The sequence below is a fragment of the Blennius ocellaris genome (assembly GCF_963422515.1).
Source record: "Blennius ocellaris genome assembly, chromosome: 8".
NCBI classification, from domain to species: domain Eukaryota; kingdom Metazoa; phylum Chordata; class Actinopteri; order Blenniiformes; family Blenniidae; genus Blennius; species Blennius ocellaris.
This window is the reverse complement of record NC_137657.1, coordinates 15,513,095-15,528,185: the sequence shown is the minus strand read 5'-3', so window position 1 is coordinate 15,528,185 and position 15,091 is coordinate 15,513,095. Positions and strand designations below refer to the sequence as shown.

The 15,091-nt window shown below is 38.5% G+C and overlaps 1 protein-coding gene across 1 annotated transcript in view; it reads right to left on the bottom strand.

Annotated features, from left to right (window-relative positions):
• Nucleotides 1-15,091, bottom strand: part of grik3 (glutamate ionotropic receptor kainate type subunit 3) — a gene marked incomplete at both ends in the record, with an annotated part of 106,413 nt that overhangs the window by 9,481 nt on the left and 81,841 nt on the right. The window contains 2 exons of the mRNA XM_080500865.1: nt 5,217-5,335; nt 9,013-9,236. Coding sequence (XP_080356991.1) covers nt 5,217-5,335; nt 9,013-9,236 — 343 coding nt within the window. The remainder of the gene's footprint in view (nt 1-5,216; nt 5,336-9,012; nt 9,237-15,091) is intronic.

The window sequence follows — 15,091 nt, the reverse complement described above, 5'->3', positions numbered from 1 at the left end:
CAAGGGAAGACAGTAGCGTCCCTTAATTCACTATGACTTCAGAGGGGGACGATCCAGATGCATTCTCTGGTTGCACTAAAAATAAAGTGAAGCAACGGGTAACTCAATTGAATTCCACACTATAAAGCGCTGCTGTCAGCAGGGGACTATATACGGCACTGCATCAGAACACTCTAATAAATACAAAAAGCAGATCAGTCTTAGGGTGCCAGGGAAATAAAATGGTGTCAATATCCCACTCTATTCTTCCATTCTTTGAGAAAGGCTTTGTCTCTTGCAAACGAGAGAAACTTTTTTTTGTTGGGTTTTTTTTTGTGTGGGGAAGGCAATACAGATACTCTCGGTAAACAAAACGTAACATCTGTCTCAAATCTTAAATCTCAAATGTAATTTTGAGATTTAAAAAATGTGATCAGATATGTGTATGAGAATGTGTGTGACAAGGCTCACAATTCCATTTGGTATTGTTCCTTTCAATGAATGGATGAAAGAATGAATTTACAGTTGGGAAAGTCACTAAAAAGGTTGTGATGTAAGACACACAAAGGTAAACAGTGGAAAATACTTACCGCAGTACCTGCAAGAAAGTGTCTTGAAAGCAATGAATGCAGATGAAATTAAGACAGAAAATAAATGTGTCACTCTTATACCAAGTAAATAACTGCAGAGTTAGCTCTCTTTAACGGCTAGGAGATTGTCATTACAATGGTTATATGAGAAAAAGCAGAAGCTTTCATCCAGTTGGCCTTGTGACATTCAGGCTGTTATTTCTTAGTCTTGGCTTGAGTCTGATTCGATGTATTCATCAACAGACATTTGTGTTTGATATTATACAACTCAGGAGTAGTTTATGAAAATGGTGCTTGATTATCTCTTGAAAAGTAGAAGGTGTTCCGGTTCACTTCTTGACAGCTGTACTTTTACATTGAACAAACATCGTATGCAGTCTTATGATCTTTGGGAGTTTAGCTTCAAAGCAATTATGAAAACTGTCAAATTGTCCGCCTGATTTTCTCCTTTTTAGTGAGAGTACGGCAGCTTTTTTGTGGAGGTACTCAGTACGACGCCTGTGAAAATAGGGAAGGCTGATGTTCATACAAGTGTTTGGTCAAAATGTCTTTTTTGGCCTCTTAAGCAATTTATAGATAACCTAATTTCCAAAAAGCATTAATTGAAACAGAAGACTTTTTGTTTGAATGTTCAATCTTTTACAGAAAAATATTTCTGACAGAGGGAAGCACCTGTCGCAAATGGTTATTACACACCCACTGGGGGATTTTTAAAAAATATATTGTTCTGTTGTCTTTTAGGGTCCACCAAAAGTCTTCCAATGTTGTTTAGGTCCACAAATTTTGAGGACCATTGTAAAATATTTTGGGGGTATTCAATAGTGGAGTGGCAGACCTATTAATAATCTCTACTCCCTGTTATAGAAGTCAGTGTTTATTACCTCCCAATGTGACCTCTGCTTTAAGAAGTTGGTATTTTATTGAGTCCATTCTTCCCTGTACCTGTAAAATGTCTATTCTTCTGCTGGCTGAAACGCAAGACCAAACAATTGTAACCCTTTCATCACCAGCTCACAATTTATTTTCATAACATGGTTCTACGCTCAACCTTAAAACACTTTAACAACCAATTTAGTGTAAACCATCACTGTTAAATAAAAAGCAAACACATCATAATGCACATGTTGAATGTGTATTAAGATAGGGTATTATACAATGATGGATCTATCCTTGTGCCAGAGGTGCAAACATTGTCAGTATGACATATTTCAAAATTGGACCATTGTCTTTGCTGTTATTGCTAAATTGCGTTATAAACTGAGAATGCTGCAACCTGTAAAATGCTCCTCTTTGCTGTTCTTGGTGTGTCAATAATTTTGATAGTCAGGCAGCAGCTGATTGTTTTGACAGAGTTTGATGAGTGAGAACAGAAGTGCTGTGATGGGGCAGGCATGCTCGGCAGTTGCCTAAGGCCTCGAGCCATAAGGGGGCTTCCACTTTGGTCCATTTAAGTTATAATGGAAAACTTTAACTTTGAGATTGGCTGCAAATACAATACGTTTAGAATCAACCCTAAGAGGGTCCCATTGTCAAGAAAAGGGAGTATTTCAGCTGTCGCTGAAAATCATATTTTAAGTAAAACACGTCAGAAGAAACTCATAATATTGTAATTGGAAAAACAAATGTCAGCAAGATGCAGTTTTCTTCTTTTTTTCAGTAAAAAAATGTTCTTGAACTGAATATGACTTTTTAACATCATCTGGCCCCCATAGTGCCTCTCACTTGGGCCCTGCACAGTGTTTAGTGACTGTATTCAAAAAGTTGTGATATTTGCACCAACAATCGTTGGTAATCATACAATTACACGAGTAATAACCCAAACAAGCTCATTAAGATCTCATTATTTGATAGAAGTAATCTGAGAGCTCATTGCGCTACCTACTACATCTACAATAATGAATTGATGTTAATACATGTATTTATTTAAAAGACAAAATATTTGCTTGCTATCAGTTTTTATCCACAGAAAAATAAAAATTCATGGTGTAATTGTTTTATAAAATACCTCTTTCGAGCACAAAGTATATTAGTAAATTTTATTAAATCCACTTAAATTGTACTTGTTGAAAGAGGTACTTTGTCCTTTGACTTTATTTGTAACCTTAGTTTCTAGCCATCTCTGCACTGCGTTAAACATACACTGATGGTTGATTCATACTTTGTAGGAACAGATGCATTTTATTTTCTTAGCTTTGGGAGTGGCAGTACAACATTTCCACAGCCTTGGAAGAAAGAAGAAATCTCTGTTCTCCCAGAGTGTGTATAGACCTTGAGTATAAAGCCACTACGTATACCTTTGCATACATTTGTTAAAGGAGGATCATAAAGAAGTCACTTTGACATTGTGATTCTCCTTTGAATAAATGTACAGACTGTTTTGCATCTAATGATGCCTTTTGAATTTTCATCTTGGGGGGAAACAGCATTTCTCTGCGGGTTCAGTTGCACACCGTGCTAAATACGATGCCCTGGTTTTTCTGCAGCGTTTCAAACCCCACTCGCGATGCCTCACCTCAACATGAGAAGAACTGGGCTTTCCCATGAGAATGATTATCTGCACTTAGCTTCTCTTCTGTAGAGTCATCACACAAAGACACACACTCTCAGAGCTTGAGGCTTTTGCTCGTTGTTAATTGCTTTATAGTAATGACACCTTTGAATGGAAATGTTAATTCCATTGCAAGTAAATAACAAGTAAATCGTTTATCTCAGTCACATAAGGTCGCAACTTGTTTCTTAACTAGAGACAAAAAGACAAAACTAATTACTTCTCAGTTAAAGACTTAAATAAAGGATACCTTTTTTGACTTTACAGTTGCAGATATTCGGGACACTATGGGCAAGAATGAGAGCAATAGGAGTTAGTCAGCTCATGTATCAAGCTTACTTTCAAAAATAATTCAAATGAAGGACCCAATTTACAGGAAGTGATCGGACATATGTTTGACGACATCAGAAGCCTACTGAAACCCCCCACAAATGCATCGGAGATACACAAAGTGTTTGCTTTTGCACCTCCTCGTATTTTATGTTCTTTTTGTTGTCTGTGACACCACCCTCCCACAGACAAGCTGCTGGTAAGATTTTTTATTTTTTTTGATCTCCTCAAACACGACCATTTGCATTTTAAACATGTCAAGGAAATGGCTTCCGTCTCAGCTGCTGTCACTGTGTTTGGCAGACAAGCAAGGAATGTCTGTTTGTGTGACACAGACAAAATATACCTCGCTGCAGATACCACCGTGCAAGCATGTGTTTACAAGGTACGCTGGCACACATATGCAGGTGTCACGGAAAGCTACAATCAACATATGTTTGTTTTTGACTGAAATTCATTAGAAGATCATTCTTGAGATATTTTTTGATAGCAGTTTAAATAAAAAGAAAATGTATAACGTTTTCAAACATATATCTAATGCAAACAAATCAGCCACAAACCCAATAAACACACACACACACCTCATATTAACTTTGGTATTCCAGTGTGAAATATTCTATTCACCCAAGTATAAAATAGGAGCTGATTATCTCCAGCAGTCTCCATCAGCAGCAAGAAATGAGAGAAGCAGTGGAGCTCAGGCATTTACAGACAACACTGTGTGCCACGGTATGAATTACAATGGAAAATTCTCCCCTGTTTAGTTTAATAATATAGGCTACTAACTAGCTCATTTTGTTTCGATTCCCTCTCCTTTTCCTTCCAGCACACTGGTGCCACACTCAGCCCTCTGCCTACACCAGTAAATTGGCAGAGCTGCTATGCAGTTTCACAAGAGTGCTGCCGAGTTTCTGTGCTTAATGAATTGCTGAATGTGTTTGCTATCCTTACGGGCAAAGATCCACTGCCGACTCTCACTAAGCCTCCTTGATTTGTCTTGTTACATCGAGGTTAAACATTTTGTTACTGTTTTTTTTTCTTTTTTCCCTGCCACAGTTGACTTCATTATCTTATTTCTGGGCCTTCATTTGCTTACCTATTCCTTTAAGGGACACCTTGCAAGTGGAAATCTATTTATACCGTTTTGGTTTTTCCAGTCACAAGGATCACGTCTGCAATACCAGGTTTACCCCCCCCGTCCTGCCATTAAAACAATAAGACACCTGCTTTCTCATTATACGGCATCAGACAAGATCACAGTGACATTAGCTTGTTGGACAGTTATGAATAAGACATATGGGTTGTCTACTGTGGGTCACACTCGGTGCAAGCCATGCAGAGCAGAAACCGTCAGACCAGCCAGTCGGAGCATCCCTGACAGCTGGCATTTGTCAGACATGTTCCTCAACTTACCCTTTACGTCCCCAATACCCAGAAAGCTGTTGAGCAGGGCCAGTGACTGTGTTAAGAGGGGGGAATAAATGCAACATTGTTTCCCATCCTTACCCGCCAATCTCTGACAAGTGCCTGGCACCTACTCTTCCCCTTTTTAAACAGCAGGTAGGTGACAACAGCCTTCTTTTGTCATGTAAGACTGAGCTCTGCAGTTGTTCCTGACAGGTAAATGTCTTATGAAACAGCCATGGAATGGAAATCATGGGGCTTGTCAGTTAAAGAGGCAGAAAGTGGGAACTAGCAGTGAAGGGGGGTGGGGTGGGGTGAAGGTATTGTTTTTGACAGGGAAGAATAAAAAGTGCGCTCCTCCATACCTTGTTGCATCAAGGAGCCGACTCCGAACCAGAAGCTATTGAGGAGGGTGAAGTTGTTCTCCACGACGTCTGATCCAGGATTACAGGGATGGGCGTCGTACCACTCATACGGGCTGAACCTTGGATTGAGAGAGAAAGAAAGTTAGAAAGCATTTTTTTTTTTTTTTGGGTCATGTGAACCAAGGAAATGCAGCAGCGATCTCCTTCGTTTCCCTCTTGAACAAAGCTGTTGCTTCCACAAGGAGAATTTTATAGACTGAATAATGGCATCTATTCTGAGAGTGCTATTTTAGAGTCCCTCTTTCAGTTAGGAGTAACTAAAGTACTGGTGACTGCATTAGGTGACAACTGGTGACAACTCTACAAGCAGCACTCATTGATTATGTTTATTCTTTAATTATTTTTGACCGCTTGGGACAACAGAATCAACACTCATTATATTATGAGGTTGATGTATGTGGCAGGTGTGGAAGTAACATATAAAATACTCACATTGCTGCAGCGAAATTAATTTAAGGGATGCTTTTGAGCATTTCAGGTCAGTTATTTTTGTGCTGATCTATTTCCATTTTCAAAAATATATTGCTACAGAGTACTGTCAACATTTAAAATATATATAGATTTTTATAGGTTTAACAGATCCTGCTTTATATGCACATGAAGTTGCAAAATATTTGGAAAATAAATGTATAAGATTAGTGAAAGCTTCGATAACTTTAAAAAGCATTTTCAAAAGGGTTTGAGTTAAAGGGTATGATTAGCCTAGTTTCCTGCATCAGGGTCGTTTCAGAGTGACAGGCCATGAATGGTAATGACCTTGTGGCACTTTATGTTTGAGCTCGTGCTGAGAACCATTAACAGAGCATTTCTAGAAGACCTCAGCTTACATGTTTGATCATTTGGACATTTGCTTACAGTTTATACTATTTTTACACACTAACAAAATTGACTAGTATGTTTCTTTTTTTTAATGCAGCAAGACCAAAGGCATTCATCAGTTTGTATTTAGGTATATATATATATATATATATATATATATATATATATATATATATATATAAAGTCTTATACCTGCAAAAAAGACTGTCTTTTATCAAATGTCACATCAAGATAGTTTAACATCAGCTGGTTCTGTGATTCTGTGAGCCTTCCTTTATAAAAATCTCCTTGACTTTTTCAGGCTTTGTAGTTAAAGGCGGCCAATGAGGCACAGAAATACATTTTGTCAGAGAATATTAAATGTCATGTGAAGGAACAGGAGCAAGGGACACTCCTCTTGAAGTCATGTGAAACCATACAGGCCATTTCATTTGACATCTGCTAAAATTGCTGCGTACCTTTTTATTGCAGGAGTCGTTTTCACACACGGATGCTGAGATAAAACGGGCTGAATGTCACGGCTTCGTAACTTCAAAACATATGCAGATAACGTGGAAACGGCTCATTTTTCAAATTGTGTTGTGAGCGTTGGCCTGCATTTTTTTGTCCCCCTTATCATCTTCTGATAAGCATTAAACACAAGGGAAAATAACATTTTCTTAAGTAGCTCAGTTCGTGACTTCAACGTCCCCACTTGAACCGACTCCGTTGATGCGCACTGACCACAATGAGGGAACATGGTATGAAAATGTTAATTGCAATTACATTGTGCAGAAGATTGATAGACTTCAATCTAATTACATGCAGCAGACATCATTTCAAATATGTCGACTTTCTGCTTTAATTAAACGGAACACAGGACTGATGGTTAATTGTCAAACAGCCAGCGGAGTCTTTTCCAGCCATCATTCATTTCTCATCTTACTCCAGTAACCACACATCTGAGCTGATGAACATTACCAGACTGTTTTGGGCCCAGCGATGTTTCGCCTAAGTGTTGCTTCATGTGGATTAAAATGACCACAGTCAGATACACTCACTGGTGTTTCTATCTCGAAGTGTTTCTATTAATATTCCCAGCTCATCTGCCCATAATAACATTTGCAGACATCAAAGAGGCCTTGGGCAGCCGTTGTACAAATGTGGTACTCCCTACCATTTTAATGGATTCCTATGGTCTCATTTTGTTTTACTTTAATGTTATATTGAAAGCCATGCTCGTATAATATCTGATAGTGACTTTGTGCTCAGCCGAAATGCAGAGGGACAAATGAAGAAGAAAGGAATGCCTTTTTTCATTATTGGAAGTGCAATTTCTACATCGAGAACGTAACAACAATGATTCAATACACCTGCTCTCTCTGCTAATTTCTAAAAAGGTTGTGTTGACAAGCAGAGACATAAACTTTAATTAGACTTGTAACACTACAGTCTCCTGATTTGAAAACTGACTGGACCTCTTGTAACTCCTCTGAACCAAAATGTTCAACAGATATTTTATGATTACCGACTTGAGAGCATGTTTAAAATTTGCCTTTGTGTGTCTCGTGAGGACTTGCCATCAAAAAATACTTTGTTGGGTGTAAATGATCATTCCCAATGACATGTTTGACTCTCAACATTTATTTATTGTGAAGACTGTTCTATTCTCTGCATTTTATTCTGTAATTCTGCATAACTGTAGTTTATGATCCACAGATTGAATGGCCGGAGCAAAATACACTGTGTCCTCACACCCTCTTTATATTAAATTATAGGCTGATATAAACCACATAATTGATCTGAAAACAAAGGGCAACTTTTTACCCCCTCCCTGGCACATATCTGTTAATGTGACTTCATGTGTGATTTATCTGCAGATGTGAAATTAGCACATTTGGACAAATAATTTCAAGATATCTTCCAGGATAAATCTCCCAATGCAACAGGGACGGAGGTTTTTTGAAAAATGCCAATCCAAAATGTTTTCTGTCTGATATTGTTGATAATGTGTTGACACTTTTGTCGACCATTTAAAATTACCTATTTGTGTGTGAAGTAGACCCCCTCATTGTTTCTGCGCTCTCTGATTTGAGCTCAATTATGATGCACTTTTAGGGATGTGGCCTTTCGGCTACAGCATCTAGGCCAGGCTCCAAAAAAATTGATGCAGTAATTTAAGATGATTTTGCACTTATGCAAAGCCACTCCAGAATTTGTTTGGTCTCAGAGCGGCGAATGAGGATAGAGGAGTGCAGCTGTTTGCTCTCGAGCCCCAGAAATCCTTTTCAACGCCTGCTTTTCTAGAACTTCCTCAAGCACCACTTTTCATGAGAAGCAGCAGGAAATACAGACAATGATGCTAAAAGGATATTCATCACATTCATGACCCCCAAAATTACGAATGAGATACTTTCCCTCAATCAAACAGATGATCTCCATCCATAATTGTGACTGATTCATTCCAGTGAATCAGTCACAATTTTCTTTATTTTTAACATATAAATGCCAGTGATCAACTATAAATAAACTGCTCTGATAGAATTTCCCATCAGGTGTGTATATCTTTTTGTACTTTTGTACAGCTAAATATGATAATTACTTGAGTTATTTTTGTTTCCTCGAACATTTTTCCTCTTTTCAGAAGGTCATTTTCAGCTGCAGTGGCAACTTGCACAGGAAGCAAGAAATTGCACACTGAAAGAGACTGAGAAACTCAACTGGTATTCCTCCTCCCACTGCTAGGCTGTAGAGAGCCCATGCAGACATAAATGCCTTGATCACTACCCAGCAGCTAGCACAGTATGATAAACTGACTCCAGTACTCGTACCCCAGCCCGTAATGACAACCGAGTAAATTACTACGTCCACTGAAAGACCTCATGGAGAATAACGTGAAGGGCTGAGAGGACAAATGGCGAGTAATGTCTGCACTTACCTTGCAATGACAAAAAGGACACAGCTCACACCCAAGTAGGCCAGGAGGATGTAGACCCAGATGTCGGGAGTCATCGGGTTCAGGAAAGAGAAGAAACCGTTGTTGGTGGAATTGGGCTTGCGGTACAAGATGCTGATGCCCGCGCTCATGAAGGGCTTGGAAAAGTCAATGAACTTTTCCCGTGCGTAGGTAATGGTGAGAGGCGCCACAGACAAGTCGGCTTTCTATAGTTGGGGGGAGACACAGCAGAAAATAAAACATAAATGGTAAAATATATCTTCATAATAAAAGTGGCAATGAAGATCTGTTGATAAAGAAGTCGTTCTGCAGAAGCATCCACATCTACCAAATCCTGACGTAATCTCAGAGCCAATAAACTTCATTAAACAGCTTTAAATGGTGAAAAGTAACTAGTTCACTGGTATTTCTCTATAGGGGAGTGACAAATGTCACTCACTGTGTACTTGCAAAATAATGGAATGTGATGCATTTGTATTTAGTAGGGAAGCTGGAAATGGCCATCATTTAAAAAGCTTCAAAAACTATTAATGTCACCTGTGTGTTAAACATTTTATATTGTCTTCCAAATGAAATGCTCACCAGCTACTTGCATAAGTACACATGTTCAGCTGTTTGTTAATGCACGTTTCATTTTAAAATCGGCTGATCTACTGAGATTTTCACACACAACCAGTGAGCAGCAGTTCGATGTGCCAAAATATGTTTTTCATGCCAGAGGTCAGACATTGGGTAGATTGGTTGGACATGATAGAAAGGCAACAATAAATCAAATGACTACTCATTACAACAATGTATGTGGAAAAACCACCTGTGATAAGTTACTGTGGTTTTTGCTATTTATGAAGATAGTTCCAGGCAGAGGGATCAGAGTATTCCCAAACTCAGTCTGTGTTCTGGGAATAGAGGCAGATCAAACTGTATGTTGAATTTGAGTTTAAAATGAAGTGTATGCAGGGGTATGATGGGAAGAGCCCAGTAATTGCTTTCTAAACACAAGAGCCTCCATAGTTTGGTGTCTTCTGATGGCTGCTTCCAGCAGGATAACATACCATGTTATAAAGGTCGCACCATCTCTTGTTTCTTGACAATGACTTGACAGTATTCCACTGGACTCCACAGTCACCAGGTCTCAATCCAATAGCGCATAATTGTTATTTAGTGGAACAGAAAGTTAACATTGATGTGCAACCAATAAATCTGGAGCAACTGCGTGAAGTTGCTTTGTCAGAATGGAGCACAACCATTGCATGTTTCCAGCACCTTGTTGAATCTGTGCTACCATGAATTAAGGCAGTTCTGATGCAAACGTGGGTTTTACCCAGTGCAGTACAAGCCAGGCTTGTACGGCTCCAACAGATGTTATATTCATAATATAATATATATCAAAATACAAAAGAATTCAACTTGGACAGTGATCACTTTAGTGAATTTAATTTCATCATAATGCCTTGGAATTTAATCAGTTGCAATAATTTGAAATTTGAATTAACAGGATGATCCAAATAATATCTGAAAATTAGTACATAGTTGTCAAACCAAGCTGGGATTTACATGAAATCAATACAGGGCTGGTTCCTGTGATATTGTCCTTCAGAACAGTGATGTGAATGCAACATTTTTCTGTTCAATGAAATTCTTCAAATGGTGTCTTTCAGAACTGCAGGGATGTTATTCCAGAGTGTCAGATGAGGTCCTTCTTATAAAGCCATTATAAAGAGCACTTTATTATAAAGAGTGACATATGACACCATATAACTATTATGCAATGCACATGGCTGAGCATGATGGTATGAGTTGCAGTCAATTATTAAATATGTACGGCTCCATATTCAGAGAAGGTTAGCATTTATATTGCCGGACCCCACAGCTCTTCGGCACCATGCTCGGACAGGAGGTTAATGAAACCAGCTGCTTGGTTCACGCTCGGATACCTCTTTCCTCCAAGAAATGGCACAACTCACAAAGGGAAGCTTTCTTTACTTCCTCCATACTGAGCAGTCGGAGGGGCATGAAGCCGGTTCTTACAACAGTTCACCGTGCAGCATTTCCATCAACTGAAATGACTTGTTTTGGAACTTTCTGCTGAACCACAAGACCTGTCCCTATAGGAACTCAGTGTGCGACCTGCATAAAAGCACAGCATTAATAAAATAAAAAGAAAATGAGCAAATTCATGCATCAAATCCCTCCCCCTTTTTTTGATGTAATATATTCCTTTGCATGCTCTATGATATCTTCTATCTCTGATGCTTAAAACAGGGGTAGAGAACTTTTATTATTGTAAGGGCGAGAAAAAAAAGAAACATCCTCACTACCAGGAGGCTATATTGTGACTATATATTTTTACCACAATGATATATAACATTGTGGTTAATTATTTAATTTAAAGAACAAATTGCATTTCTCTTTTAATCAGCATACATGTTTGATGTTGTTAAATTAATATTACAATCTGTTACACAAGACAAATTACAATAGATGAATGATATAAACACAGTTAATTTGACCTTCTTCTTCCCATCACTTGCAAAACAAATAACTTATTGAATAATGGCCATCATTTCACAAAGTAAGGAAGGCTGTAAAAATGTTTTTTAGGGTTTTTCTTTTATTAGCTATTTTAGCTTTTGATTGTTTTTGAGTATCAGCTATTTTTCTTTTCTTTTTAGCCTTTGGGTTAAGCTGTTTTAGCTATTTTAGTCACTATCCGTTATATATTTCTTTCACCAATTTGTGGCTATTTTAGCAGTTCTGAGAGATTTTAGTGTTTTTATTTTAGTTGTTGAATTAATTTTAACTCTGGGACCTTTGGACTGTTTTTCCTTTTAACTTTTCCTCATGGTTATAGCCATTTGCATCTGTTAAAAGCTTTTTCAAAAAATGTCTTAATATTGTCTGTCTTAGTTATTTTACTCTTTTTGCGCCAGTGTTCAAATAAAGCTTGCTTCAACATATTGTAGTGAAAGATTGAGAGCCATTATGGAGTGACAAAAGAGCCACATGCGGCTCCTGCAGATCACTGAACTCGTCCAACGGGCTATTGGAAGACTGATAACCCACACCAATTGTATATATTATCTCCAACGATTTCCTATCAGGTTAAAAATTTATTTCAACATAATTGTTCTCACAAACAAAGCTATGAATGGCCTGGCACCAATTCACATTTCCAAATTACTTCAGTCATACACAGGTTGCCAACACCTGATCACCTGACGACACCATTTTGATTTGTTTTTATCTTCCGATCGGTGATTGCATTTTCTGATTTATCTGCAAACCTTCTGAAAACCTTTTAACCACATCATTTTCTCTGGGTGTGCTGCACTAAATACCACTTTGTTTCTGATTTCTTCTTGAAAGCGTTTCATGACTGTCAGAGAAAAGTGCCATATCAAATACATAAATGTGGCCTATCCCAGTTGCCCACGTCTGACTTGAAGCAAATCTTTTCTTTCTCACGGATTCTCCTCTAAAGGCCCTTGGGCTATTCTCAACATGCAATAAACTTCCAGTGTCTTAGATGGTTCAACCCTCAGATTCCGGGAGTGGCAGTAAACACAGGTCAGAGAAAACACAATCCCACTTTGCATGTGGCACTGAGGATTACTTGCTCCTGTGGTCCACACCGTGGTACTTAAATACACGGTGACCTCTGAAGAGATTTAAAGATGAGGGGGAAACTGTGCATCCCGCCGTGCAACAGCTGCCTCTCAAACTATTCAAATTTGTTTTTCACAAACTGTTCCCTCTGTTCTCCGCTGCCAAACACAGCTTTGAACCAACCTGCCACTCAACCGTAAGATCAACCAGCCCACAGCTCCAGACATCCCTATGGTGGGTTAATATACATGCCGCAAGTCCTTGTTCTCCTTTCCGCTTAAGCACACAAACTGGGCACAAGCAAGATAACCTGATAGTACCCTGCATCGTGCCACATGGCTGGCTGTTATCTTTTTTTTGCAGATGGTAAGTCTTAGCGGTGTTCTCCCTGTGGACATCCTCACCTGACAGCAGCCTTGAAGATTTCGTGACATATTTTCTAGTCCACTGATTGTATACTTGTTTGTCATTGACTATTTTCCCGATTAATTATTTAAAAAAGAATAATACAACTGGAGATGCACCAGCTGTAAACGTACACTGCACAGATACCGCTTACAGTATATGTCTAAATCCATTCTTTGCTTTATTCTGTTTTACAGTATTCATAGCACTGACGTATCATGTTTTCACATTGAAATGTGTGCTCTTTTTATAAACATTCGGAGCAGGTAGAAGTGCATGTTTTTGCCTCAGCAGAACATGTAATTGCATAAAAATACATTTTGCTGAACTCCACAATGGTTATGGCAGATAAGACAGCAATTTCTTCCACAGTGATGCTGAGGGAATACAAAAAAGATCTGATTGGCCAGTGGGAGCATGTGTTCACAAAACACTTGGTGGAAAATAAATGCACAGTGTGACAATGTTGTGCAGATAAAAAAATACTAGTGTGCCTGGACTCTCTTGTGTAATGTAGTTTCATGAAATCATACAAAGGGCTAATTAGGAAGCATTCACGGTGTAATCAAGACAGTGTTGTCTCACGTAGGCTGCAGAGCGTTGTGATTTTGTATCTGTGATCGACTCCGAGGATATCGGACAGGCAGGACAGACACGGTTTTGTCATGGTGTCAGTTGAACTTGTGTCCTTGCAGCGATAGGTCAGCCATTCTCACCACCACGTCACCCTGCTGCCTCTAATCAAAATCAAAATCACACTTGTCTCTCCACTTAAAGCTCACCAAATATGTTCAACAGGGTGTGTTCTTCCTCATTAAAAAAAACAGGGTAACTTCCTCTTTCAGATATAAATCTAATCAACTATCTCGTTTGACAAAGAGGAAGTAGGCTGGCTATAACCTTCCACAGTTATAGCCAGCCACGGCTGAAGCAAAGATTAATTGCCATGACAGAAACAAATGATGTGCTGAGGACGCCATTAACATTTGCATCACAGCGTGATTAAAGTGATCATCTATTGTGACTAAATCAAGTTTAACAAGGCCTGTTGCATCATTTAGCACCTTCTAAACAATGCCCTTTGGCACCGTACAGAGCTTTGTGACTATACGGAGGAAAATACAGCGCTGCATGTTTCGCAGTGCTAAATCGCTGCACGTGGCAACATTGCACGTCCTCATTCAGAAGCTTTACTTTTGTCGGTCTAAAACGTCCATCATACCTATAGAACTTGTTTTTGTGCCACGTCTCTCTGAAAAGCTTAATGAACTTCAGAGGTGAGTGAAGGCTTACAACAAATTTTAATCAACTCGACTCTTGTTCTTGTTTGAAAAAAACAAAACGGTGTCGGTCAATTGGCCATGTACATTTGTGTAGTGGACTTGTGATTTATGAGCACACAGTAAGTGAGCTGATAGCAACAAAAAAAAATGAACAACCTTTTAACTTTCAGGACCATTTTATCAGCTCTAACCAACTATTGTTTTTATTTTCATTTGGGAGCTCAAACCTTATCTATCCTTTTGTAAGAAAAGGCTTATAGATCTATGTACATTACAAAGAGGGGACATTTTTATTTATTTTTTTTTAAAGGTAAATTGAAAGTACTGGCAAATTGAACAAATAACACATCTTGACAGTATATTTACTTCTACCTACTTGCAATAAATAAATTTCATCCATAAAATATTTTTCATAAGTATATGTGGTATAGAGTACCAATATAAGAAAACATCAATCTCTTCTCGAGTATGTTACAAATTTAACCAAAGTTAAGAGTTGAAGTTACGGTTGTTTATGGTTTTCCCTAGAGGGATCTGTATCCATGCTGGTTGCTCATGTCATCTCAGGTTCCAAACTCTGGAGATTGGCTTAAAATTTATGCTTCGGGTCTGCTGAATCATGATCAAAGCTTGTCCTTAAGAACACGGTAAGGAAACCACCAGAGCACAATACAGGAAAGCCACAATAAGGTTGTCTGGCATCCTTGGTCTTGGGATAAGAATCACTAAATGCAATAACGAGCAGAGTTGACGACAGTCAACAGACT